Source organism: Gobius niger (assembly GCF_951799975.1).
Source record: "Gobius niger genome assembly, chromosome: 8".
Lineage (NCBI taxonomy): Eukaryota > Metazoa > Chordata > Actinopteri > Gobiiformes > Gobiidae > Gobius > Gobius niger.
Window position 1 is genome coordinate 23,126,283 of NC_136859.1, and position 26,583 is coordinate 23,152,865.

General features: G+C 41.9%; 1 protein-coding gene across 3 annotated transcripts in view; it reads left to right on the plus strand.

The window, feature by feature from the left end:
• ubr5 (ubiquitin protein ligase E3 component n-recognin 5) overlaps nucleotides 1-25,923 on the plus strand; it is a 29,235-nt gene extending 3,312 nt beyond the window's left edge. The window contains exons 3-58 of one of the 3 annotated variants that reach the window (XM_079561428.1): nucleotides 103-184; nucleotides 267-343; nucleotides 1,437-1,556; nucleotides 2,803-3,088; nucleotides 3,317-3,476; nucleotides 3,695-3,844; nucleotides 4,252-4,463; nucleotides 4,535-4,651; nucleotides 4,778-4,888; nucleotides 4,976-5,130; nucleotides 5,213-5,330; nucleotides 5,407-5,591; nucleotides 6,508-6,617; nucleotides 7,129-7,241; nucleotides 7,319-7,468; nucleotides 7,557-7,668; nucleotides 7,756-7,910; nucleotides 8,033-8,230; nucleotides 8,351-8,561; nucleotides 8,688-8,814; nucleotides 8,935-9,086; nucleotides 9,288-9,383; nucleotides 9,502-9,625; nucleotides 9,723-9,820; nucleotides 10,151-10,308; nucleotides 10,491-10,582; nucleotides 11,667-11,813; nucleotides 11,892-12,010; nucleotides 12,101-12,227; nucleotides 12,311-12,440; nucleotides 12,517-12,677; nucleotides 12,951-13,190; nucleotides 13,894-14,017; nucleotides 14,270-14,381; nucleotides 14,552-14,683; nucleotides 15,847-16,104; nucleotides 16,552-16,820; nucleotides 17,290-17,501; nucleotides 17,581-17,814; nucleotides 17,985-18,058; nucleotides 18,125-18,306; nucleotides 18,405-18,536; nucleotides 19,685-19,902; nucleotides 20,077-20,197; nucleotides 20,391-20,763; nucleotides 21,093-21,180; nucleotides 21,385-21,529; nucleotides 21,853-21,983; nucleotides 22,054-22,114; nucleotides 22,571-22,752; nucleotides 23,062-23,146; nucleotides 23,224-23,379; nucleotides 23,677-23,790; nucleotides 24,238-24,382; nucleotides 24,473-24,558; nucleotides 24,838-25,923. In XM_079561428.1, coding sequence (XP_079417554.1) covers nucleotides 103-184; nucleotides 267-343; nucleotides 1,437-1,556; nucleotides 2,803-3,088; nucleotides 3,317-3,476; nucleotides 3,695-3,844; nucleotides 4,252-4,463; nucleotides 4,535-4,651; nucleotides 4,778-4,888; nucleotides 4,976-5,130; nucleotides 5,213-5,330; nucleotides 5,407-5,591; nucleotides 6,508-6,617; nucleotides 7,129-7,241; nucleotides 7,319-7,468; nucleotides 7,557-7,668; nucleotides 7,756-7,910; nucleotides 8,033-8,230; nucleotides 8,351-8,561; nucleotides 8,688-8,814; nucleotides 8,935-9,086; nucleotides 9,288-9,383; nucleotides 9,502-9,625; nucleotides 9,723-9,820; nucleotides 10,151-10,308; nucleotides 10,491-10,582; nucleotides 11,667-11,813; nucleotides 11,892-12,010; nucleotides 12,101-12,227; nucleotides 12,311-12,440; nucleotides 12,517-12,677; nucleotides 12,951-13,190; nucleotides 13,894-14,017; nucleotides 14,270-14,381; nucleotides 14,552-14,683; nucleotides 15,847-16,104; nucleotides 16,552-16,820; nucleotides 17,290-17,501; nucleotides 17,581-17,814; nucleotides 17,985-18,058; nucleotides 18,125-18,306; nucleotides 18,405-18,536; nucleotides 19,685-19,902; nucleotides 20,077-20,197; nucleotides 20,391-20,763; nucleotides 21,093-21,180; nucleotides 21,385-21,529; nucleotides 21,853-21,983; nucleotides 22,054-22,114; nucleotides 22,571-22,752; nucleotides 23,062-23,146; nucleotides 23,224-23,379; nucleotides 23,677-23,790; nucleotides 24,238-24,382; nucleotides 24,473-24,558; nucleotides 24,838-25,050 — 8,440 coding nt within the window. In that variant the 3' untranslated portion in view covers nucleotides 25,051-25,923. The remainder of the gene's footprint in view (nucleotides 1-102; nucleotides 185-266; nucleotides 344-1,436; nucleotides 1,557-2,802; nucleotides 3,089-3,316; nucleotides 3,477-3,694; nucleotides 3,845-4,251; nucleotides 4,464-4,534; nucleotides 4,652-4,777; nucleotides 4,889-4,975; nucleotides 5,131-5,212; nucleotides 5,331-5,406; nucleotides 5,592-6,507; nucleotides 6,618-7,128; nucleotides 7,242-7,318; nucleotides 7,469-7,556; nucleotides 7,669-7,755; nucleotides 7,911-8,032; nucleotides 8,231-8,350; nucleotides 8,562-8,687; nucleotides 8,815-8,934; nucleotides 9,087-9,287; nucleotides 9,384-9,501; nucleotides 9,626-9,722; nucleotides 9,821-10,150; nucleotides 10,309-10,490; nucleotides 10,583-11,666; nucleotides 11,814-11,891; nucleotides 12,011-12,100; nucleotides 12,228-12,310; nucleotides 12,441-12,516; nucleotides 12,678-12,950; nucleotides 13,191-13,893; nucleotides 14,018-14,269; nucleotides 14,382-14,551; nucleotides 14,684-15,846; nucleotides 16,105-16,551; nucleotides 16,821-17,289; nucleotides 17,502-17,580; nucleotides 17,815-17,984; nucleotides 18,059-18,124; nucleotides 18,307-18,404; nucleotides 18,537-19,684; nucleotides 19,903-20,076; nucleotides 20,198-20,390; nucleotides 20,764-21,092; nucleotides 21,181-21,384; nucleotides 21,530-21,852; nucleotides 21,984-22,053; nucleotides 22,115-22,570; nucleotides 22,753-23,061; nucleotides 23,147-23,223; nucleotides 23,380-23,676; nucleotides 23,791-24,237; nucleotides 24,383-24,472; nucleotides 24,559-24,837) is intronic. The other 2 variants (XM_079561430.1, XM_079561429.1) reach the window with 2 other exon arrangements.
• The last annotated feature ends 660 nt before the right edge of the window (nucleotides 25,924-26,583 follow it).

Below are 26,583 nucleotides of genomic sequence, written 5' to 3' on the forward strand. Positions count from 1 at the left end.
AACAAAGTCTGAAATTGCAGATGATCCTGCATATATATACCAGAGTTTGAGAACCTCTGTGCCACTTCTCATGATACTTAGACTGTATTTTGTCTCCTGCAGTCACCCACACCTAAGTCTGCTTGAGCAGGCCTCTTTGAAACAATGCGTAGTGGGCCCAAACCACGCAGGATTTCTCCTCGAGGTAACCGTATAAAACACAGCACAATGTGCAGAGCTTCACCAGTCTACAGCCAGGACTCAAATTATTATTGTCTCTCTTTCAGGATGGGAGAGTTTGTAGAATCAGCTTTGCGGTCCAGCCCGATCGCCTGGAGCTTAGCAAACCTGATGGCAGCGATGGGTGAGATTTCAATTTCAAATGCAACCAGCCCCAGAAATGTTTTTAGCTTTGACAATGCTTTAATAGGTATGGCTCTTGTTTCAAAGGGTAGTCCGTTAGTAGCATGTGAATCACTCTGTGGATGGTTTTCACTCTTAAGGCTGATGGCTGTGGGACTGCATATTGTTAAGAATACTTGCCTTTTCTGCTGTTAGTGTATTTAAAATAGTACTTGTGTTAGTTGTTCAGAGCTATAACTGTTGTTTATAGTTATTATGGTTTAGAAGCATGCCAATGTTAGTGTTACTGCTGAAATGGCAAATGAAAGCAAATGCATGTCTATTATGAACACTGTTTCCTCAAATATGGAACAATTATCTCAAAGTATTTGACTAAAAGCTTTTTTGAAGTGACATTGAAATGCAAGGCTGTTTCTCAATAAATGGGAAAGCCTTTTTACTGCCTGCTCTCTGTTGTTTTTGCCCAGAGCATGTAAATGTCAGTCATTTGTTGTTGTCCTGCCAGCAGAACATCAGTGTTGATTTTCATAGTTTAGTCCTTTTAGTTGTTAAAGGCCTGTAGAAGGTAAAGCTTTAGCACAAAATCTACATGTTTGTTGTGTGGGTTACACTGCTTTAAGCTTTTTATGTTAATGTCTAAGTTATGTTATCTTGATAATTGTCAGACTATGTGATTTTCTTATGACTCATGGATGCTTTTGTGCTGTTTCTATATTTTGGGGTTCTACACGATCTACATGAATACAGCAATATGCTTGCTTCATAACATTGGGCTAAAATGGATAAGCAGCTTTTGTTTAAGGCATCCCTTAATAAGAAATCTAAAGTAGGAGAAAGCAGCCGCAGCCCCAAAACCCCAAGAACTATTTAAATGGAATGAGTTGCAGCCAATTCACATTCCCAAGGGTGTTGCCATGCTAGTCTCCAAAGTAACCTCATATGTTTCTCAAAGTAACGTAGACCAAATTCGACTATCAATTTAACAGAAACCTGGGGGGGATAGTTGCTGACATGTGCCCAGGTGAAAGCAATCTTATGGTCCTTATTTGGGACATCTCTAGGTCTGTAACCCATCTCCCATCTTTTGTTTCCAGTTCAAAGTTGAGCAGTGGTTCAGGGACAGGAAGGAGCTCCAGGCCAGGCAGGACTAGTGATCCGCCCTGGTTCCTGTCTGGTTCAGACACTTTGGGCAGACTGGCAGGCAACACCCTTGGGTAAGTTCTGGCAGGGATGACACAGACAAACGGTCCTGTGAAGGCTCCGTGTAATGAGCTCAGCCCTTACACGGCCCAGTGCTGGAGGTGTTTGCACCCAGAGGACCCTGTGTCATTTAACCCATAGAGAATCTCCCTGGTCTGTTTTATAAGATGTCATTCTGTCATTTTATTCCTGTGTTTGGTGCAAATTGGGTTTTCGGGTGGTTTATTAATTTTTTCAGAACTATACATTAAAATAAAAGGCTGCACCAAATCAGAAAAACCCCCCGGAACAAGCGTTCCGCTCTTATTAAGGATCACCTGTCGTAGTCAGTCCCTCCAGTATTTCTCCGACTCCATATAACTGATCAGAGCCCTTAATGAGTGAGACTCCGAGGAGGATGAATATCTGTTTATCTCGCTCATTAGCAGATGCGAAAGTGCACACTTCAGTTTGAATGACTTAAACCCGCAGAGGCACTGGCCATGACTTCCTACACGCAAATATTACAAGGAAAATGGATTTAACTGATCAGAAACTCACTTTAGTTGCGCAGATGGTGCAGAGTTCAGGAATAATTGTTAAGGCAATTGCGGAATATTGGAATAGTTGGGAAAGTTGCTTTTCGTAGAGTTAATAGTTGCGATCACAACATTGCAAAATCCTGAAAGGGACTTCTTAGCACACCTGCCATACCAACAGGTTTTTTTTTATGCACTGCATTGCGGAAAATACATTATGTTTTTCAAATATGATTGGCAATATGTAGATTCTGCCGTGTTAAGGCTTGAATGTGAAGAGTTTGATCTGGACCTATACCAAGTGTCACTAACCTGGTGCCCTTGAGACTTTATCTAAAAGTAAAACTGTATATTCATTGCAAATGGCAAGAAAATGAACAGTGTTTTTTGTTCTTGTGACCCAATATTTATTTAAAACATGGATTTGGGGCATGATATGGTTTATACCCTACAATTAAGATATGGTAAAATTAGGTCTTAGGTATATATTTTTAAACTGTTGCCCTGCAATAGTTTAATGCACTTGAAGATTAGCTATACAAGGTTGATGACTCCTAACCTGTGCAATGTATATTGTCCAATGATTGAATTCTTAGGCCTAAATCTACCATATTTCCTGAATTCGGTCGACTTTCATAGGTCAAACCTGTGCCGTGTTGTTCAGTCCTCAGTGTGAGTCTACTCTGGTCTTGTCTGCTCTGGCAGCCAGCCCTGACCATACTGTGCTGTGTGTGTATAACAGGAGTCGCTGGAGCTCTGGAGTGAATGGCGGAGGCAGCGGAGGAGGTGGGGGTTCAGGAGGGTCAGGCGGCAGTGGAGCGGGCGGGGGCAGCAGCGGAGGAGCCGGAGGAGGGGCAGGAGGCGGGGGCAGTGGGGGCACCTCGGGCAGGTCATCTACAGCAGCCCGGGACTCTCGCCGTCAAACCAGAGTGATTCGCACAGGACGAGATCGCGGTTCAGGCCTGTTGGGCAGCCAGCCTCAGCCTGTCATCCCAGCATCTGTCATTCCTGAAGAGCTTATTTCTCAGGTACACTTGTACTGCTTTCTTCAGGTTTATACATTTTTTAATGACCTATGTACAAATACATATAGTTTATTAATATATGTGTTGATTGTATGTGTGTGAATAAAGATTGTAAAACATTGGTTTATGGATTTAACTAGCAAACAGAGGATTTAATATTGTGTACTAAGGTGCACCTTTAAAAGTAAGCTTGCAGTGTTAGCATTACAGTCTTCTTGGCTATTCCCGCAGGCCCAAGTAGTTCTGCAGGGCAAGTCCAGGAGTGTGATCATTCGGGAGCTGCAGAGGACAAATTTAGATGTCAACCTAGCTGTTAACAACTTGTTAAGCCGAGATGACGAGGATGGAGATGATGGTGATGACACAGCCAGCGAGTCCTACCTGCCTGGAGGTTCGTCTTTGAAATATACTGATCATGAACAGTTGCTAATGTTGCAGACTCTATCACTTTGCCAAGTTTTTATAATGTAACAGCATACGGCTTTCATTGGATAAGTAAATCTTTGATCTAAAAAATGCTGGCTTTGCTGTTGAAGGGGCATTGGTTGTCTCTCAGAAAACAGAATAAAGAAGTTTTTCTAATCTGCTCCATGTCCTCCTTTAACACAGAGGACTTGATGTCCCTATTGGATGCAGACATTCACTCGGCCCATCCCAGTGTGATTATTGATGCAGACGCCATGTTCTCTGAGGACATCAGCTATTTTGGCTACCCATCGTTCAGGCGCTCCTCTCTGTCCCGCCTAGGTTCCTCTAGAGGTAACTCTATCTTACATTAACTACAGAATGGAAACACTCTGGGACACCTGATTACTCTGGTGAAGGTTCTTTTTGTGTTTAGCTAGTTTTGGTAAGAAATAAGGGGAAAATAGAATAATCTTTTTTGTATTGTATATGAGCTCTCTGAGAAAGGCCCACAAGGCTCACCTGTGTTCACCCACTAGTTTTTACTTTACAATGTTATAGCCTACTTTTAGTCTGTATGCATGCTTTCTTCTGTAGTCCACTTCCTCCTCTTCTTGAATGAGCGCACAACTCAATTCACCCATGGTCACTCAATTTTCTTTAAGATTTGCAGATTTCTCTTTTCTCAACACTTTGTTAATGGGTCTTTCCCAGAGAGTGGCTTATTTCTGTCCCACTGGTGTGACCTTATTGCATACCAGTTCTCCTTCTGCCTTTAGAGCGAGACTCCGAGCTGCTGCGAGAGCGGGAGTCTGTGCTGAGGCTACGGGAGCGCCGCTGGCTTGATGGAGCTTCGTTCGACACAGAACGAGGCTCCACCAGCCGCGATGGAGAGCCCAACCTCGACAAGAAGAGCATCCCAGTCCAAAGCCCTGTGTCCCTCGGAGAAGAGCTGCAGTGGTGGCCTGACAAGGTACAAATCTTCAGCACTACAGATGTACCGTGTATGTGGTCTGTGATGCCAGTGTCTGAACTTCTTTGCAGGACGGTGTAAAGTTTGTAAGCATTGGGGCGCTGTTCTCAGAAATGGTAGCTGTAAGCACCAAAGGAGAGCTGTACCAGTGGAAGTGGAGTGACCCAGAACCGTACAGGAATGCACAGGTGAAAATCTAAATAAAACATTACTTGCATTTCTAGTAAGCCTCACATTACCTATTACTAATTTGATACAATATATAATTTTAGATGTATTTATTTTTTCCTGAATGCCTAAAATCTTTTCTGCAGAATCCATCCATTCACCACCCACGTGTCCCCTTCCTGGGCCTCGTCAATGAGAAGATCACCTTATTGTCTGCAAACAGCATCAGAGCTACTGTAGCCACTGAATCAAACAAGGTGCTATATGTTTTTTTTTGTCATGCTCAGTTAAATGTTAACATGGCTTATTCCGCAATTAATCTGTGTTTGATGTGTTGATAACAGGTGGCAACTTGGGTGGATGACACACTCAGTACAGTGGCTTCTAAACTGGAGCACAGCGCCCAGGCCTTTCCTGAGCTGCAGGGTGAACGCATGGTGTCATTGCACTGTTGTGCTCTGTACACATGTGCACAGCTGGAGAATAGCCTCTACTGGTGGCAAGTTACATTACAATTATGTAGACTAGTATATGATGATTCTGTATTGCTCTTGTGTGACTGTCCTCTGTTTACTCCTTAGGGGTGTTGTGCCTTTTAGTCAGAGAAAAAAAATGCTTGAGAAGGCCAGAGCCAAGAACAAAAAGCCAAAGTCTAGTGCGGGGATTTCCTCAATACCCAACATCACTGTGGGAACCCAGGTATATAACACTGATGAACCGTTTATGTCCAGCTTGATTGTACACGGGTGTTATAGATGTTGTGTTCATGCCCTAGGTGTGCTTGAGGAGTAACCCCCTGTATCACGCCGGTGCAGTGGCCTTTTCTGTCAGCGCGGGGATCCCTAAAGTGGGAGTCCTCCTGGAGTCAGTCTGGAACATGAATGACAGCTGCCGGTTCCAGCTGCGCTCACCAGAGAGTCTCAAGAACATGGAGAAGACCTCAAAGACACAGGAAACCAAGTCAGTTTCTGCATGTATTGCCTGCTTTAGAATAGGATTGTCTACTAATAGGACAATACAGACAGCCCTGGTTGAAGAATACATGGAAAAAAGTTACTGTAGTCAGACTGAGTTGTCATCAAAAAGTCCCACATACTGCACATGGATTACAGTTAAATACAAGATTCAAGATTGTTTATTTGTCAAACCATCTAATGATTTGAAATTATTATTCTCTCGGAGCGATTGTACAGTGACAATTACTAGTATTGTTGTAACAATACATTGTGCCACAATGCTAAAATCTGACAACATGCATCATACTAACATGACTGTGCAGTTTTAGACTATAATTTTTAATATACAAACTCCACGACAACTGCAAAGTTACATCCTTTAAAAAACATCCGAAATCTGCGTGGCTTTGTAATGGGTTCTCCTGCAGATGAACAGGCTGTGGTGAATTATTATAAAGCAGATTTGAAAAATTTGAAAGCTTTGCCAATTTCAGTCTGAGATTATAAATACTGCCTAATAATGAACATTTAGGCTCTTTTATTTCAAACCCAACATATTATTTATATTGCATTGAACTGTGGATCCTGCATTGTGGATCAAACTGAACCGTGAGATGCTTAACCGTTACACCCCTAACAATTACAGTCTTGTCCTGAAAACAGATGGAGCATTGTATTAGCATATTAAAAAACAAAAAATGGTTTGCAGTTTCATCTTTACAAAATGCTTTTCAATTTGTCGTTTGGCAGCAGACTATCCATCAGGGCTTTAAATGCAAAAACATTGCTGCACAAAATCATTCAACCAGTGAAAATTTTGTCTTGGTTTGTCTTTATGTAATAAACAATTCAGACTTAACTAGTGCAAATAGCTTTATTTAAGCAGTATTATTAACACGGCATCAATTTTATTATGACAGGACTGAAAGCAAGCCTGAGCTGGTGAAGACTGAGATGGGCCCCCCTCCGTCCCCCGCCTCTACCTGCAGTGATACCTCCTCCATTGCGAGCAGTGCCTCTCTGCCCTACAGTAAGTATATGCTCTCTCCAGCAGCTCTTTCTGTGACCTCTAACTCTTTCACAGCACAAGTCCTGGCTTTCCCTCCCACTATCTTGCAGGCGCAGAACCAATTTCTTCCTTGCTCGCTCCTCTCATTAGTCCTTTGACTTTGAAACAGATGGTGCACAGGCTTATCAGCATTTTTTTCTCTCTTGGCTTCACTTCCTCCCCAGCAAAAAAAGGGCCAACTTACAGTATACTGCCTGATCTCTACCATATACCCTCCTTATCATTTGAAACATGCGTCATTCTCCCTATGTTGACTAATGTATCTTAGCTCAACAAAAGGTTCATCTTTACCACAGAAACGCCTTTGTCACATTTACTGCATGTACATTCTACTCAAACAAAGGCCTTGGCCAAACTAGACATTCAGCTCGCTGCCCTTTTATAATACGTTTCCTTGTCCTTGTTTGACATGTAATTAAATTTTCACATAGCATTTGTGGGGCTAACTGTACTTTTTCTGTACTACTTTTAGAGCGAAGGCGCTCTACTCCGGCTCCCAAAGAAGAAGAGAAAGTGAATGAAGAGCAGTGGTCTCTCAGAGAAGTGGTGTTTGTGGAGGATATTAAAAATGTCCCAGTAGGAAAGGTGGGAGTAGTGTCAAAAAACCTTTTGTTGAAGATTTTTGCCATAGCGAAGATAGTCATGTGTCTTGTTTCTCTCAGGTGCTCAAAGTGGATGGTGCGTATGTTGCAGTGAAGTTTCCAGGGACGTCTAGCAGTGTGAACAACCAAAGCACTGCTGCTGCTCCCTTAGACTCTGACCCTTCCTCACTGCTGCAAGACTGTAGGCTCCTGAGAATTGATGAGCTGCAGGTTTGTTCAAATGCAAGTATATTGGGTGCTACACGAGAGTTACAGCTGTCCAATTTAACCAAACTCTTATATTTGCACATTATTGCAGGTGGTTAAAACCGGTGGAACTCCTAAGGTTCCTGACTGTTTTCAGCGAACACCTAAAAAACTCAGTATTCCTGAAAAGGCTGAGATTCTGGCTGTGAATGTTGACTCCAAAGGTATTTTGTTTACTTGCAGATAAATCTATTTTGGAATTTATTTACATTTTTGTAACAAACCTGAGTATCCTATTCCTCACTTTTTAGGAGTTCATGCAGTTTTGAAAACTGGTAACTGGGTGAGGTACTGTATTTTTGACCTGGCGACAGGCAAAGCTGAGCAGGAGAATAACTTCCCTACTAGTAACCTAGCCTTCCTAGGACAAAGTGAGCGGAATGTTGCCATCTTCACTGCTGGGCAGGTATGTTTTATTTTTTTATAATGGTAACCTTTTAAAAATAAATATTTAATATGTACACGTATATGTATATGTATAGAATAACATTGAAGGAACCAATGCAGACATGTGCTTTTATTTCTCAGGAGTCACCCATCATCCTTCGGGATGGAAATGGCACAATCTACCCTATGGCCAAAGACTGTATGGGGGGAATTAGAGATCCAGATTGGCTGGACCTGCCACCTATAAACAGCTTAGGAATGGGTGTACACTCGCTGGCCAATCTTCCCTCCAACTCCACCATTAAAAAGAAAGCTGCTATTATTATTATGGCTGTGGAGGTAAGTATTTTAGGGTTCTAGTATTTCACAAAACAGTAATTGTCATTGTTCTTTACAAAAACACATTAAATATCTGTTTTCCTATTGCAAACAATATCAACATGATGTTGTCTTTTTTAGAAACAGACTTTGATGCAGCATGTGTTGCGCTGTGACTACGAGGCGTGTCGGCAGTATTTGGTCAACCTGGAGCAGGCCTTCCTCCTGGACCAGGGCAGTCAGGCCCTGGGAGCTCTACTGGGCCACCGCTGTGACGGCAACCGCAACATTCTCCACGCCGCTGTCTCTGTTTGTTTTCCTGTGAGCAACAAGGAGACCAAGGAAGAGGAAGGTAACCCATCATTAGGTTAACATCAGTACATAAATTCCTCTATCCGTTTCATCTCTGCAAAAACTTGCAGCGTTTCCTTTCCTTGTCACATATTGCTGTGTTGTGATGCATGGGTTCACATTTCAGAGGCTGAAAGATCAGAGAGAAACACCTTTGCTGAGCGCCTGTCTGCTGTCGAGGCGATTGCTAATGCCATCTCTGTGGTGTCAAGCAACAGTTCTGGAAACAGGACTGGCTCCTCTAGCAGCAGAGGGTAAGACAGACTTCAGTTTCTGCCCAAATTAGTCCATTAGTTTGAAAAGCTTTGACAGTCAGTCATGCCCACTTTTTTGGTGAGTACTTCTTTTGAAATTATTCACTTTTGTCCCTTCAGACTTCGCCTGAGGGAGATGATGCGACGATCATTGAGAGCGGCTGGTCTTGGTCGCCATGAGTCTGGACCATCCTCCAGTGACCACCAGGACCCGGTGTCTCCTCCCATCGCTCCACCGAGTTGGGTCCCTGATCCTCCACCAATGGACCCGGGTCAGTGTTAATTAATTTACACATTATTGAAAGGGTTCAAAAGTTAACCATAACCATGTTTAACTTAATAACCATTGTTCATTAAATTGATTATTTTATTATATCTATCATTGTACATTCAGCCATAAAACAGAATCAGTTGTCACTTACTGTTACTTAGGGCTCAGAATATTGTTTCAGTGCCTTTTTTTTATTCATCAGATGGTGACATTGACTTCATCTTGGCTCCAGCTGTGGGCTCACTTACCACTGCCTCCTCGGGAAACAGTCAGGGACCGAGCACCTCCACCATTCCAGGTACTTACGGAAATGACTTTGTTGCTCGTTTAATAATATGACAGATACGTGTTTATAGAATTCTTTAGGGTGTGTAATATTACCTTTACCCACATTACACACTGACATCTTCTCTTAGGGCCATCCACAGAGCAGTCAGTGGTTGAATCAAAAGACCGTAAGGCCAACGCACACCTGATCCTGAAGTTGATGTGTGACAGTGTTGTCTTGAGGCCACACCTGAGGGAGCTGCTTTCCGCAAAGTGAGCTATCTTCCCAGGATATTTTTCATGATTTGTAATACAGATCCTTCTCAAAACTTTTGCTTAATAATTGTAATTTTTTTCTGCCTTAAATCAGGGATGCCCGTGGGATGACCCCCTTTATGCTGGCAGTCAGTGGGAGAGCATATCCTGCTGCCATTACAGTTCTGGAGGCTGCTCAGAAAATCGCAAAAGGTAGAAGGATTAAACCTCTATGTTCCCTTTCTTAAACAAAAAAAATATTGTCTATTTTAAGTCTACAAATGACTTGTGTTCTCAGTGTTATTACTTGAGATTGTCGTTCTGCTTTATATTGCATTTGAATCCAGTTTTGCTTTATACCTAATCAGTACTTTTGATAGTAAATATATTTCAATAGTCCTGAATGTGACCTGGAAAACAGAACAAACAGTAATGCTAATGGCAGATTAGGTAACAGCCATTACGTGAGTCTGGCCCATTTCTCTGTCCTCAATGCAGTAGGTACCTAACAAACTATTATTAACATCCACTTTGTCTTCACAGCCGGTGATCCAGGCGTCCCAGAGAAGGAAGATGCAGACTCTGTTTTCATGGAGATGATTTGCCCCACGGGAACAAACCCTGATGACTCTCCGCTGTATGTTCTCTGCTGTAACGACACCTGCAGCTTCACTTGGACCGGAGCAGAGCACATAAACCAGGTCAGAGCAGCGGGATAAGTGTGTGCTGTTCTCAAAATGCTTATATAAGTAAATGATTGAAATCAATATAGTAATTAAAGCAAAAACAACATTACTGATCAATTTTAACTTTGAAAACTATCACCTTTTATGAAGCTAGTTGAATATTACCTGCTAACTCTGTTTTTTGGTTATAATCCTAGGATATTTTTGAGTGTCGAACCTGTGGACTGCTGGAGTCGCTCTGCTGCTGCACCGAGTGTGCCAGAGTCTGTCACAAAGGACACGACTGCAAGTATGTCTAGCGTACCGCCTGATTTACTTAATTGACTTTAGTATCACTGCGGTCGACTGTGGTGATCTCTTAACCATTCAACATCACAGCAACAACATCTAAACTGTCTAATAAAACATTATTTCCTCAGCATGTGGGTGACAGTGGCTCAGATATTGGAGCAAGTAGTGCATGGGATTAAGTTCTCCGTCAATTTGAACAATTAGGGAAAAATGTCAACGTCAACTTTAAACTGTCAGAAGAGAGACTAAGTACAGATAACTATCATAGTGTTGGGACAGCGCTGTCATTTATTCATTTCATTTGCAACCATTGTTTAAAGCACAGACATTAACAATGAAATAAAAATAAAACACATGTTCAAAAGGGAGCAGTGTGACGTATAAACTTATGAGCTCCTGAATTACAGTTGTAAATTACTAATGGCTTTCTTCAGGTGAATTACATTGTAAACACTCCCAACGGAAATATCATTACTTAAGTACATTTATAGTGATTGACACTATACAATAAACTTCTGGTGTCCTGAACAGAACGTCTTCTCTTCTTAAATATAACTCATGCTCAATGCTCTTTATATTCCTTTTTAAGTTGATGAATGCTCCGCTTCACTCCACGCACTGCTTTACGATTTTAAGAGCCCCTTCGCCAGCCCTGATGGCGCTCGGGCCTAAAAAGCTTCAGCCAGATGATTTTTGTTTCTGCTTTACCCCTGGCTTAGTCCTATAGCTGGTTGGCGAAAAAGAACTCAGTGCAGCGCTTTCTGAAGCAATACAAGTGTAAGCTGTCGTCGGATATACTGGAATCATATGCCTTAGGACAGGGTTATTCAATTACGTTTTTCCTGGGCCAGATTATTCAGAGATCCTTGCTGTGGACGTTAACAGTAGCATTTGCAGGTGTGTCGCAATAACCTCTAATATTATTCGCGGGCCGCCATTTGAATAAGCCTTAGGGTCATTGTATCAGACGCATAAAAGACCCTTTTTGTTTGCGATTATTGCTTTATTTCAAAACATTTACGCTTTGAAACAGACAGTGAAGCATTGAAGAATCATCTTTTTTCTTTTTTTAAACCTCCTAGGCTCAAGAGGACCTCCCCAACAGCCTACTGTGACTGCTGGGAGAAATGCAAATGCAAAACACTAATCGCTGGACAAAAGGCTGCACGTCTGGATCTGCTCTACAGGCTCCTCACTACTACCAATCTTGTCACCACGCCAAACAGCAGGTAATCTGACAACATGAGTTGTTCAACTATTTCAATTGTTTAAATTGTACTGTGTTTGTTCTCTCTTGCATTGTGTAGAGGAGAGCATATACTACTGTTCCTGGTGCAGACGGTAGCCAGGCAGAGTGTGGAGCACTGTCAGTACAGACCTCCACGCATTCGAGAAGACCGAAATCGCAAGACTGCAAATGCTGAAGGTATATTCAAAGATTCCGTGAATCTCTGCATGATAGTCTACCTTTGCTCCTAGTTCACTCGTTAGTAAAACCTGTTTTGTAACCTTTCAGACTCTGATATGCCTGACCATGATCTGGAGCCGCCTCGTTTTGCGCAGCTGGCTTTGGAGAGGGTCCTGCAAGACTGGAACGCCCTCAAATCCATGATCATGTTTGGTTCTCAGGAAAACAAAGATCCGTAAGCACCATTTGTAGCACATTAAAAAAAAAATGGTTATAGTTTTATTGCACAAGAAACAAGATGTTGTTGGTTTTGTTTAGACTTAGTGCCAGCAGCAGAATTGCGCATCTATTGCCTGAAGAGCAGGTCTACTTGAACCAGCAGAGTGGCACTATTCGTCTTGACTGTTTCACCCACTGCCTGATTGTCAAGTGTGCTCCTGACATCACTGTAAGTTCAGTTACAAAATCTGGCCTAATTAAGTCTTATTTGAATTAAATGTTTACTACTTTGTTTTATTTTCTAGTTCATAGACACTTTATTGGGTACACTGGTGAAGGAGCTGCAGAATAAGTACACCCCAGGGCGAAGAGAAGAGGCCATTACTGTCACCAGGAGATTTCTGCGCTCTGTAGCCAGAGTGTTTGTTATACTCAGCGTCGAGATGGCGTCGTCCAAGAAGAAAAAGTATGTTCATTTTACATAACTTGTATTTTTGAATGCTAAGATTGTTTGATGCAGACTTTAATGCTGCTTTAAGTGCGGTCCATAGTTACATAGCGGTACATAGTTTTCTGTCTTTCTAAAAGTCTAGTCTACTCTTGCCAACATAAAATCTAGGATTTTTTTTTTCTGCCATAAAAGTTGTTGTGCCTACAACTTGTGATCCTACAGTTTATGTATTTTTTTTTACTGTTGAAACATACGTAGTACAATATTTTCTTCTCCTTTCCTTTATAGCAATTTCATCCCCCAGCCCATTGGGAAATGCCGGAGGGTTTTTCAGGCCTTGTTGCCATATGCCGTGGAGGAGCTGTGTAACGTTGCAGAGTCTCTGATCGTTCCTGTTCGAATGGGTATTGCTCGACCCACTGCCCCCTTCACTTTAGCGAGCACAAGCATCGATGCAGTCCAGGGAAGTGAGGAGCTGTTCTCTGTAGAACCACTGCCTCCAAGACCCTCACCTGACCAGTCAAATAGGTTTGTTGTGTCAACATTTTTTTTTAACTCATTTTGGACAAAAGCAAGTCCCAACATGAGCCGGACTTGAACTGCTAAAATACCTAACTCCAATAGTACCCTGGGCGGCATGGTAGCACAGTGGTTGGTGCTCTTGCTTCACAGCAAGAAGGTCCCGGGTTCGATGTCCAGCTGGACGAGGCATTTCTGTGTGGAGTTTGCATGTTCTCCCCGTGTCGGCATAGGTTTCCTCCGGGTACTCCAGTTTCCCCTACCACTAAAAACATGTACAATAGGCCAGGATGAATGATATGTGCTCGTGAATAAATGATGGTGGGCATAGTCTTGTGCAATCGTGTGCAGTCGAGACAGCGCTTCTGTCGTTCTACCCCAGGAGAAACTGAAGCTACATAAAATTGTCTCATGTGAAGCGCTTTGTGACCATGTCAATGAAATTTGCTATACAAATTCTTCTACATTTCTGTATCATTGCTTGAGAACCACTAACCCCAGTCTTAAACCATCCTAACTTAAAATGGCTACTTGCCATTCAGTCCATCTAGACTGACTCACTGAATGCCCTACTTTCCAATTCCCCACATTGGATAAGTGAGTAACTTCTTCCTGTGACTTAGTCTGGAACAATACAGTTGCTACACATTAATGATTTAAAAGGAATTAAATAACGCCTTTTGTTAATGACCATGCACCATGTCCCTTACAGCTCTAACCAGACTGCAGCCTCATACATCATAAGGAACCCCCAGCCTCGGCGCAGTAGTCAGTCGCAGCCTGTCCGAGGGAGAGATGAGGAGCAGGATGACATTGTGTCTGCAGATGTGGAAGAGGTGTGTGACATTGTAATAAACCCATTCAGTTTGAAATGAGCTTTTGTGAGAGAAAAAAAGTGGTGCGCACTGAATGGGTGCTGCTGCCGGATGCTCTCTCATCGAATGCAATTTCTCCATCTGTGAGATCAATAAAGTACCATCTTATCTTATCTTATCTTATCTTATGTGATGGTATTCAAAGAGTGCATTGAAAACAATAGAACAGATAGCACTGCTGTGTTTTCATGAGTGTGTCATGGTTTGTTTTAGGTGGAGGTGGTCGAGGGTGTTGCAGGTGAAGAGGATCATCATGATGACCAGGAAGAACAGGGAGAAGAAAATGCCGAAGCAGAGGGCCAACATGACGAGCACGATGAAGATGGTATGCACCGCTATTGCCATGTTCACATTAACATTGTAAAGTGGACATATCATGCATAATAGTAATAATAGCCACTTTGTTAATGTTTTTGAATTAGATATAATTTCATCCTGACATTTATCTCTATAAAGAATAGTACATGCAAGTGAAACTCTTGTTTTTTTCTTTAGGAAGTGACATGGAGCTGGATCTATTGGCTGCAGCTGAAACGGAGAGCGACAGCGAGAGTAACCACAGTAACCAGGACAACGCTAGTGGACGCAGGAGTGTTGTCACTGCGGCAACGGCAGGCTCTGAAGCAGGTGGGTCAACAGCTTTTTACCAGTGCCAAGACAATGTCACCCTGTTGACCGGAGCCTATATTTACCCAAGCAAATGCACACGTCTCATTGACATCCTCTTAACCCAATATACCTAAGATAGAACAATTTGTGTATTGGTTTCCCCAAAACGGTCAGATTTCTGCAGTTAAAAATTGTTTTATGGGGAGGTGAACACACGAGATGGTACCTGGCTGAATACCCCATTTATTTCATTCGCAGGCAGTAGGGTGTCCATGGCATTTCCTTATTTTGGTAGGATCTCCTTTTTACTTAATGTTTTATTTATACAAAAGTCAGGGCAAGACTGAATTTGCATACGGTTGCGTTTAGTTCAGATCTCGGCATTATCTGTCATTTTTAACCTCTGTCATGTAAACCTTTGGTGTAAAATAACATACTAATGATTCTATTGCACTTCTCAATGGTGTGATGTTTCCCTGTGGCCATTGTAAAATTCCGTCTTTACTAATTTTATGCATTATATTATATTCATGTTTTATTAATGTTATGAAAAAAAAACAACAGGGCTCCCTTGTCAGTTTCATCCCAGCCACAGAGGAGTATGAGGACAGGCCTCCTTTGTGGCGGTGCTGAACAGGCAATGAATTGAAATGGGTAGGATATGATTCAATAGAAATATGATGCTTGTTAGAGAGCACAGAGGTAGTGTTTATTTGCATTTGCAATTAGGGCTGCACGATATGAGAGAAAATATTTATATAAGGCCTTGAATATTGCTATGACAATGTTGTAGCTATGTTTCATATAGATTTAACCAAAAATCTGAAGGAAATTGTTCAATCTTCAAATCGTGAAATAAAATGTGTAAAAGCAGAGTTTTAGTCATTAAAGTTACCATACGTTACCATAGACATTTATGGGTATGTAAATTTCAGTCAGATGGAAAGCCTCATTGTTTTTGCGATATATTGTGGCTTAAGTTTTGGATATTGCGTCGCCTGATCTAGCATCAATGTGGCAATATATTGTGCAGCTCTATTCTCGATGTATTTTGTGGTGGATGCCTTGTAGTGGTGTGGTTCACTAACACTCACTCGTGCCTGGTTTAATCAACTGGACAAACAATTGGAATGAACTCTTTTATGTAATGATTTCATCTTTTTTTTTAATCTGTTCTGAAGGTGCCAGCAGCGTCCCGGCTTTCTTCTCGGAAGACGACTCTCAGTCCAATGACTCCAGCGACTCTGACAGCAGCAGCAGCCAGAGTGATGACGTGGATCAGGAGACGTTTCTGTTTGACGAACCGCTGGAGAGAACCACCAGTGCTTCCCACGCCAACAGCGCAGCCCAGGCCCCGCGCTCCATGCAGTGGGCCGTGAGGAACAACCCCAGCCAAAGAACCTCCGGCAGTGCTCCCTCCAGCTCCTCCACGCCTGCTGGTCAGTGTGCTTTGAAACTTTGATCTTTGAGCTGAGATAAAAAAGGATTTGCCTTGCTCACATTATTGATGTGTCATGGGCCATGTGGTTTATAATTGGTGGGTGGGACCATTTTCAGTGCCAAAAGTAATTGTTCATAAATGATTTTTGATCATTGGCCTCATGATGACATGCTTCATTTTGGTTGAACTAAAACAGGGCCAAACAGGATGTCACTTTAACAACAAGTTGAAATTAATACTATTGAACAGCTGATTAAACTTTTTGCATATGTACGTAGTGTTAAAGTTTATTTGTTTATTTGGTCAAGCGCATTTGGTTAATGAAACACACATGTTTCATTAACATTTATTAACAGTTGTGTTGGGTGATTGAACTGGTTTGGGGGAAAACGTTGCATTTCTTATTGTAGACTCTTTTTTTTTTTTTTTTTTTGTTTCTTTGCAGCAAGCTCCACAGGCCTCATCTACATCGACCCAACAAACCTGCGCCGATCCAGTGCCATCAGCTCCAGTGCAGCAGCGGCTGCTGCAGCTCTCGAGGCCACAAACTCCAGCAGCTACCTGACCTCAGCCAGCAGCTTGGCCCGCGCCTACAGCATCGTCATCAGGCAGATCTCAGACCTCATGAGTCTCATCCCCAAATACAACCACCTGGTCTACTCCCAGTATCCAGCTGCAGTGAAGCTCACCTACCAGGACGCAGTGAACCTTCAGGTTAGACCCTCAAGACGTGAAATGGTTGTAGTTCTATTTCATCCCTCCTGACCGCCTGAGGAGATTCTGAAAGCATTGAATCTCTGTCGGTCATCCGGGATTCATAGAACCGTAGTTACATACGTAACTCTTGTTCTCTGTGGTATGATTTAAAGTCTCCAGTGCTATCGTCAATCCCTATAATCAGCAAAACGCTTTTTAATTGAGAGGCCAAACAGTCAATCCTGTTTGGGGAAATGGAATCAAATAGAAAGTTTGTTGTGCTAAGTAGCAACAGTGTTTTTTTATTATTGCACATGTTGATTGTGTTGTATGTCTGTGGATGTACTGTTTTTATCGGGCCCGTACTGGCACTTCTTCTGCAAATGATAAATAAAGCGGATTTGATTTGAGGTTTGGAATAGAAACCTAAAATACAAAATAGTGCGACTAATGAAAGGCTCAAACTGACTGCTTTATGTTGAACCAGAATTATGTTGAGGAGAAGCTTATTCCCACCTGGAATTGGATGGTGTCGATCATGGATTCAACTGAAGCCCAGCTGAGATACGGGTCTGCGCTGTCCTCTGCTGGAGACCCGGGACACCCCAGCCACCCTCTCCATGCCTCTCAGCACTCAGCCCGCAGGGAACGTATGACTGCAAGAGAAGAAGCCAGCCTACGCACACTGGAGGGACGCAGGTGAAACATGCAACCATAACCAGGTCTTTTCATGCGTTCAGCTGTTTAGTTTTAATCTTTTATTTTGTTTGCATTTCAGGAGAGCAGCCACTCTGCTGACCGCTCGTCAGGGCATGATGTCGGCTCGAGGCGACTTCCTAAACTATGCCTTGTCCCTGATGCGGTCTCATAACGATGAGCATTCAGACGTGCTTCCTGTGCTGGACGTGTGCTCCTTGAAGCATGTGGCTTATGTTTTTCAAGCTCTGATTTATTGGATCAAAGCCATGAACCAGCAAACCACACTGGACACTCCACAGATGGATAGAAAAAGGTATGTAAGCTTCTTTTTCAATTAAAGTAAATCAGGGTTGACCAAAGATTGACTGATTTTTTGTTTGATTTATTTATGTTTTCCTTAAAACTATTCTTGACTTTGCTTCCATTTTGGCTAAACATGGATTCTTTTAATTTTAATTTTTAATTTTTTTTTAATTCCTACAGAAATCGAGAAATTTTAGAGCTGGGTTTGGACAACGAGGACTCTGAACACGAGAATGATGAAGACACCAATCAAAGTGAGTCATTTTTTTATTGTGAATTTGTCAACACGATAAACAGATAATAAAAAGTGCTCTTTCAAGGCATGGCAGGTTCGACTCTTCAGGACAAAGATGAGGACCCTGTCTCGGCTGAAACTGGTCAAAACCACCCTTTCTTTCGTCGCTCGGACTCCATGACGTTCCTTGGATGTATCCCACCAAACCCCTTCGATGTCCCACTGGCTGAGGCCATTCCACTTGCTGACCAGCCCCATCTTTTGCAGGTTAGTGGCAAATATTTTTTTAGGAATGCTGAGTATTATTAACCAATGTTGAAGTCATTTGGAGAAACGGCAACTTCATTTTTATTATTGTCTTTCAGCCCAATGCCAGAAAGGAGGACCTGTTTGGCCGCCCCTCTCAGGGCCTGTACTCCTCCTCTTCGTATATGGCAACAAAGGGGCTGACTGAGGCGAGTGTGGACCGGACCTGCCTGGAGGTAAACCCCTCTCAGGTACTCCCCTCCACACGTGACACACATGCCTCTCATATATACAATTGCACAACTGCCTCTGTGTCAACATCATATTGCCATTGTATATTATGCTAAATTTAAACTAGTGTTTTGAGAATAATTGAGGATAATGTCTCAACTGTCATTGACAGTGTAACTTCAAGATCATACTGTGCATAAAGCTGGGTGTGCACTGCGTAATTTTGGCCGTCTGCGACAAACGATTACTTGCTGTGAAGAAAATCTTAGGTCAGCGCTCAAAATTTGATTAGCCAGCAGGCAAAGGAAGTGAAGCTCAATAATTCTGATTAGCAAACAGGCCTTTCACTCAAACGGCAGGGGCACCAGGCAGGAAAAAAATAACTCAACCCCTTGAGGTACCACAGTAGCTAAAACCCCTGTTTCGATTCGCTAAAGGTTAATCAGCTTTCAGGTCAAAGCCGGGACATGTGATGGGCCACGGTGCGCAGTGACAGTGGAGAAACATTCCCTGCTTTAGTTCACGCATTTTATCTGAATATGTCCAGAAGAGATGAGGGCACAACTTTATCCTGGAGCAGTTTGTTTGGCCAGTGTTTGGACACGTGGTACTGTTTATTGTCCCACGGAAACACAGAAAATAGGCTCCGCCTTGACACTAAAATGAAAACCTGATCACCATTCTGTGTTTTCCCCCATTTGGCACATGGCTCATGATGCATAATGAACAGACAAAGTACTGCGCTGTGGGAAAAAAGCCATCGGTGACACTGCAACATCCATCCAAAATAGAATCGCTGTTTATTCATGCCATAGAGACATAAACCATCATCTGTTCTAATCCGTAATGAGCAGTGTTTAGTGTTTTAGTATGGCACCATCGATGTGTTAACATGCAGTTAACTTATCTATTATCTTTTACCATATATTTTGCATAAATAATTGCTTCAGGCAGCAAACAAGATCCTAAAAGTGAAATATTAATGCAGAGGTGCCCTAAAGCATGTTTATAAGCCACAATTGTCATTTGTTCACTTTAAGACGATGCCTTTCGTCACTCTGTGTGACTATTGTGACTTCTCTGATCCTGTGTGAATATTGTGACTATGCATTTGTTTTATGACCACACCAACTTTATCCAAGTTAATCCTTCCATATTACTTTTGCAGATCTTGCCCACTAAGATGTCTTATTCGGCTAACTTGAAGAATGTGATGAGTATGGACATGAGTCAGAGAGGTCCTGACAACCAGCCGCTCGGAGATCAGGAGCTGGAGCCGTCCAAACCGGGACCTTCCCCCCATGACCTGGCTGCTCAGCTCAAGAGCAGCCTCCTCGCTGAAATCGGACTGACAGAGAGTGATGGGCCGCCGCTGCCTTCATTCAGGTAAATAGACAAACGGACCATTTATTGGTTTATACTGCAATCAAATATGGCATTTCAACCACCTGACCAATATTTATCTCCTTATGCCATGCTGTGATGCATTGACTTTTCTTGCAGATTTATATCAGCAAACACCAAAATGTATATTTTAACGCTTCCCTCTTGTGGTTTTAGACCCCACTGTAGTTTCATGGGGATGATGATTTCACACGACATGCTGCTGGGCCGCTGGCGTCTCTCTCTTGAACTGTTCGGTCGAGTCTTCATGGAGGATGTGGGAGCTGAGCCTGGATCAGTATGTAGAAAATCACATATTGAAAATGAAATCACTGATTACATTTTAAATTATTCAGTTACTTGGATATTATATGATAGTAATACAAACGGATTATAAAACACAATTTAAAATAGCATGTTTGTCTAGAATAATGAATGGTTGTAAAAGTTATACATTTTTCAAATGTTGTATCCGTTTTCTGGTCCTCCAGATTCTGACTGAACTGGGTGGGTTTGAAGTAAAGGAGTCCAAGTTTCGGCGAGAGATGGAGAAGCTTCGTAACCTTCAGTCCCGGGACCTGGCTCTGGAGGTGGACCGTGATCGAGACCAGCTCATTCAGCAGACCATGCGGCAACTCAATACTCACTTCGGCCGCCGCTGCACCACCACGCCCATGGCCGTGCACAGAGTGAAAGTCACGTTTAAGGATGAGCCTGGAGAAGGCAGCGGTGTGGCCCGAAGCTTCTACACGGCCATCGCTCTGGCCCTCCTGTCCAACGACAAACTGCCCAACCTGGACTGTGTACAGAGTGTCAGCAAGGGCATGCAGGCCAGCAGTACGTGTCATCACGATTACAATTCAAGTATGCCCAATACATGGAAAATACCAACGCTGCTGAAATATGTCCACATTAGTTTAAATTTCAAACATGTAATACAGATTTGAATTATTTTGACTTGCTTATCTAGACTAGTTGACTTGCTTATAATTGTTGCTTGGACATGGACTATATAATAGAACATTTAATGCTAATGAAAATTAAATTAAATTAATATTCTGAGAGTTCAACTAATGTGGATATCTTTTTGCAGTCAGATGTAATTAGATGCTGTTAATATTGAATTGTCTTAAAGCAAGGAACTTCTGACTTTTGTTCAATATATTTTCATGTTTGTGTTTGTGCATCTGTAGATCTAATGCAGCGCTTAAGAAACCGAGACCGAGAAAGAGAACGAAGGAGTGGGGGTCTAAGAGCGGGATCCAGGAGAGATAGAGACAGGTGAGAGTCACTCCATCACCTAGAACATGATCTGATTCAGTGTTTAAGGATTTCCCATATAAAGAACTACTACTGGAAATAATCAAATATCCAAAATGGAAACCCACAAATGCTTAACCTGACAATGTTATGTTGGGATGACAATTGAAAATACCTACAGCAACTTTCTGCTCCTCGACTTCACCCCTTGTTTTCTTGTTGCAGAGACTCCAGGAGACAGCTGTCCATTGACACAAGGCCTTTCAGGCCTTCCTCTGAGGGAAACCCCAGCGACGAGCCCGACCCACTGCCCGCTCACAGACAGGCTCTGGGGGAAAGGCTCTACCCACGGGTTCATGCAATGCAACCGGTAAATAGTTCTTAGACATTAAAGTGTTTCAATGCTTCATTTACTCACCATTATTGACACGGTGAACAAATAAGCAGAATCCTTGGGCCTCTTCTTTGCACCTTTCAAGTGTTGCTGATTCCTTATTATTCCTCCATTATGTGTTTATACATTTTATTAGTCCTTTTACATTTTTTTCAGGACATTCAATTGTATGTTGGGGCTTTCTGGCGACTATATTTTTATGTACAAGATTATATAGAGGATTATTTGCCTAATCCCTAGATGTGAGTCATTTTCCTAAATCAAACAGTGTGTAATGATGTTTGATGCTGTCCTGTCAGGCCTTTGCCAGTAAAATCACCGGGATGCTGCTGGAGTTGTCTCCAGCTCAGCTGCTGTTGCTTCTGGCCAGTGAAGACTCACTCAGAGCCCGAGTAGAGGAGGCAATGGAGCTCCTTATAGCACACGGAAGGTACAGAATGCACTGATTTATGCATGATTGCCACTGTGACGCTGTTCATCATTTATAAATATGTTCACAGGGAAAATGGTGCTGACAGTATACTGGACCTTGGTCTTTTGGAGACTCCAGAAAAAGCACAAGTAAGTAAAAAAAATCATCAAAAAAGTCTGTCGTGTGGCCAAAGCAAATCTTTACACATTCAGACGGATCAGGGACTACCTCCCGTTTCATGCTGCTCACACTTTCATGCACGCCATGATCTTCTCGCATATTAGTTTTTGCATCTGCTCATGGTCTCAGGCCACCGCCACTACAGTCAAGCCACTACAAATGATTTATATATATGATTTTTTTTATGTACTTGTTTTTAGTGGTAGGGGAAACCTATGCAGACATGGGGAGAACATGCTAACTTAACACATTTTCAACAAAGTGTAAGATATTGATCAAGATATGTTTGAGGTTATTCCCAAAAACCTGCACAAAGAATAATGCCCCCTCTTTAACAACGGTCTGACCTTTAGCAAAACAGAGGAGAACTGCATTGGACCTTTGTGAATCTTGAATGACTCCTCGTCTCTTGTGTGTGACTGCAGCAGCAAGAGAACCGAAAGCGTCACGGTTCGACGCGCAGTGTGGTGGACATGGAGCTTGATGATCCGGACGACGGAGATGATAACGCTCCTCTCTTCTATCAGCCGGGGAAACGCGGCTTTTACTCCCCACGACCAGGGAAAAACACAGAGGCCAGACTCAACTGTTTCAGGAACATTGGGAGGTGAGGCCAACACAATTTGAAACGGTTACAACATCTACATTATATGTGACTTGTGTAGACAGAAAAGCATCAAACAAAATTATATTTGCTTCCATTTCTTTCTTTTTTTTGCCATTTTTCTTGAGTTTTTATGGAAAAGCTGCTTTTTTTTTTTTTTTGATTTGTGAACAGCAATCATTATATGTAAAAGATTAAATAGTTTGATGCAATGGAAGCGGTCCACAATAATTGTTTCATAATTTCTTTAATGTTTTTGCTGAAAGTCTATCACATGGAATACATTTTACTAATAAAACACCCTCTTCACAGGATACTGGGGTTATGTCTGCTACAGAACGAGCTCTGTCCTATCACGTTAAACCGGCATGTCATTAAAGTGCTTCTGGGAAGAAAGGCAAGACATTTAGATCTATTTTTACACTTCTACGATGTGAATTTTCTTTGAGTTGACCCTCATTTCATGTACTTCAGGTGAACTGGCACGACTTTGCCTTCTTTGACCCTGTAATGTACGAGAGCCTGAGGCAGCTTATTCGCCATTCACTCACCGGAGAAGCAGAGGCCGTGTTTGCTGCTATGGACCTGGCCTTTGCCATAGATCTCTGTAAAGAAGAGGGGGCTGGACAGGTGAGTGACTAGCATGAAGTAGAGCTGCACAATTCACCTTTATCACAAGGTTGAGGGATAGTAATTCCTTTTGGACATTCCTTTTGGCTCGTATAGACTCAAAAGAATGAATAGACGGCTATGGGAAAAATACTGACCCGAAAACATTAATTAAACTGTAGATCTGAAACGGCTGACTTTTCCGTATTGTGTCTTGACAGAAAGTATCCATCACAAGTCCCATGACATAGGCTGTGGTTGTCTTTATAATAATGGGAAACCAGATCTTTGAAATCAATACCCTTGTCTTTCCTATAGGTTGAGCTCTTATCCGGCGGAGTGAACATGCCAGTAACTCCTTTGAACGTGTATGAGTATGTGAGAAAGTACGCCGAGCACAGGATGTTGGTGGTGGCAGAGCAGCCTCTTCACGTAAGACACTTTTTCAGCTGTAAACCTTTTGGCAGTTGTCGCAGTTAAACATTATGCAACTTTCACGACACATCATCACTGGGATCATTTCTATTTGTCATTATTTTTGATAAATCGCTCTCTAGAGGTCGACCTTTTTTTTCTTTCACATACCCCGTAGGGAACAGCTTTGAGGGCAGTAACCAAAGTGACCTATTGTAAATGTATAATAGCCACACAACTGCAGTATGGACTTAAACTAAAGATTTTATGGGAACTGTGATCCATGCAAGGCTAGTTCGAGATTTTTGTTATTTCAGAGGGGTTTATATTTCAATGTCGATTCTTTCTGATGAGACAAAATCAAAGCAAAGGCCATGGTGCTCGCCAAGGTTTTAATGACCTCGAAGAATGCAGCGATAAAACAGTTTTACTTGATAGCAATGTCATTTAAGTTTGTACTTTTAGGCGATGAGGAAAGGTTTGCTGGACGTGATCCCTAAAAACGCTCTGGAGGATCTGACTGCGGAAGACTTCAGGCTCCTGGTGAACGGCTGCGGTGAAGTCAATGTCCAAATGCTCATCAGCTTCACCTCCTTCAACGATGAGTCTGGTATGGGTTATCTATAGTGTTTGTCAACCCAATATTATTCTTTTCTTTTGGGGGATTGAAGAAAGAACTTTAATGTATTTCACCCAACAGGAGAAAATGCGGACAAACTGCTGCAGTTCAAACGCTGGTTTTGGTCCATAGTTGAGAAGATGAGCATGACGGAGAGGCAGGATTTGGTATGTGTTATCAGCTGACTCTGCAGGGGGTTCCATGAAGACAGACTAGACACATTTTTTTTACATTTTAATGTGTTTATCAACTCGCACTCAGAACTGGAGTTTAAATCTCTAAGCAGTGCAGTCTACAGAAGATTCTTTCTTGTGTGTTCTGTGAATGATCAGATGATTGTGTTCTGTATTTTTCGAGGCTAAAACATGTTATTTCTCAACATGGTGCATGGCAAGTCGCATTCAACAATCTTTAAAATGACCCACTGTGTCGTTCCCTCTCTGAAGGTGTACTTCTGGACCTCCAGTCCTTCTCTCCCTGCGAGTGAGGAGGGTTTCCAGCCGATGCCCTCAATCACAATCCGCCCCCCGGATGACCAGCACCTGCCCACGGCCAACACGTGCATCTCCCGCCTCTATGTGCCACTCTACTCCTCTAAACAGATCCTCAAACAGAAACTGCTCCTAGCCATTAAGACCAAGAACTTTGGTTTTGTGTAGACTGAAGAGTTTAAAAAAAGGAAAAGAGAATAACATGTTTACTGTTGTGTAATATTAGCTCCATTTTGTAGATTTATTTTTTGTCTATACAGTTTTATGAAATTCAATATACTGTCACTATCTCCCTGAGCGGTAATATTTTTATTTCTATTTTTATTGTTTTTTTTTGTGTTCATAAAGAAGAGGTCCAGAACATTCCTGTATTGGCACGGTAAAAAGACCCCCCCCCTCCCGCTCTGCTATCGGCTTAAACTTTTGCTTCCCAGGAATTTGGTTTGACATAAGATTTGTCATTCCAAAAACCCAGCCAAAGATGACAGCAGCAGAAAATTTATTTAAAAAGATTAGGAAGACACACTGTGATAACATGAGTTTTTCTTTTCCCCCCTTCCCCAGAAAAGTACTATCACTGACAGATCACTGCTGCCTTTGTGGAGAAGTTTTTCTTGTACAGGGGGAATAGGGAATTTCAAAATAAACTTGGATGCAATTATAAGTGCTTGGACTCTTTACGTTGTTGTACTTCTGCAGTTTAGCATCGATACGACTGACTATATATTTTTTGACCATGGCACAAATCATACACTACTTATTTGAGAGAATATGTATTACATATTTATAAAGTGAAAAAACAGGAAATGTGTTTACTGTAATTAAAAGGTGACAAACCAGCTTATCCAGACCATTGACAGTAAAGGCAGGTGTTTTTCTGGTCGACTTCCTCTTAAACTCTGAAGAAAATGAAAGCACGGTGTGGGCATACTTTACTTGCAGCTTTGCTCTTTTTTTTTTTTTTTACATAATTGATGCACGTGTTTTGTTTCCATTTGGAACAAAAATGTATCGGGTATGATCCACAAATTCTGAGAATCAAGAACTTGATCGTGTATTTTTTTTTTTTTTCTTATAGGCTACTACAACTTTTAAAGGCATTGAAGGCTGGGTTCTTGAATATTAAAACATGGTTTCAAAAATCAGCCTGTGCTCAATGTCCCATAATCTGTTTTCATAAGCGAAATTATTCAGCGTTTATAATCATTTGGGGGGAAAAATAATAAATCCAGGCTAGCAGTGTTAATTTTGACAACACATTTTATTTTAGTTTTAGTCTTTTGACTAAAATGTAGTTTAATTTTAGTCGAGATTTAGTCAAAAAAAACTTTTCAATTTTCGTCTAATTTTAGTCGACAAAAATTGCATGTTAATTTAGTCGACTAAATTTAAGACTAATTTAGTCGACTTTGCATTTAAAATATTCATTATAATCATATTTAATCAAGGTCCTCGACTTCATGGAGCTGCTCCACATGAACAAAGCTCAGAGCTGATCCTTTGGCAGAGAATTTACATGATCTGAGGCTCTTTCAGACGCTCAATAGAAGTTTGGACATTTTAGTCATAGTTTTAGTCTCATGAGAAACTTTTAATTTAGTTTTAGTCCAATTTTAGTCAGCAAAAACATCACTTTGACTATAATTAAGACTAAATATTTTAGTCGACGAAATGAACACTGCAGGCTAGTTATGCCTTCAC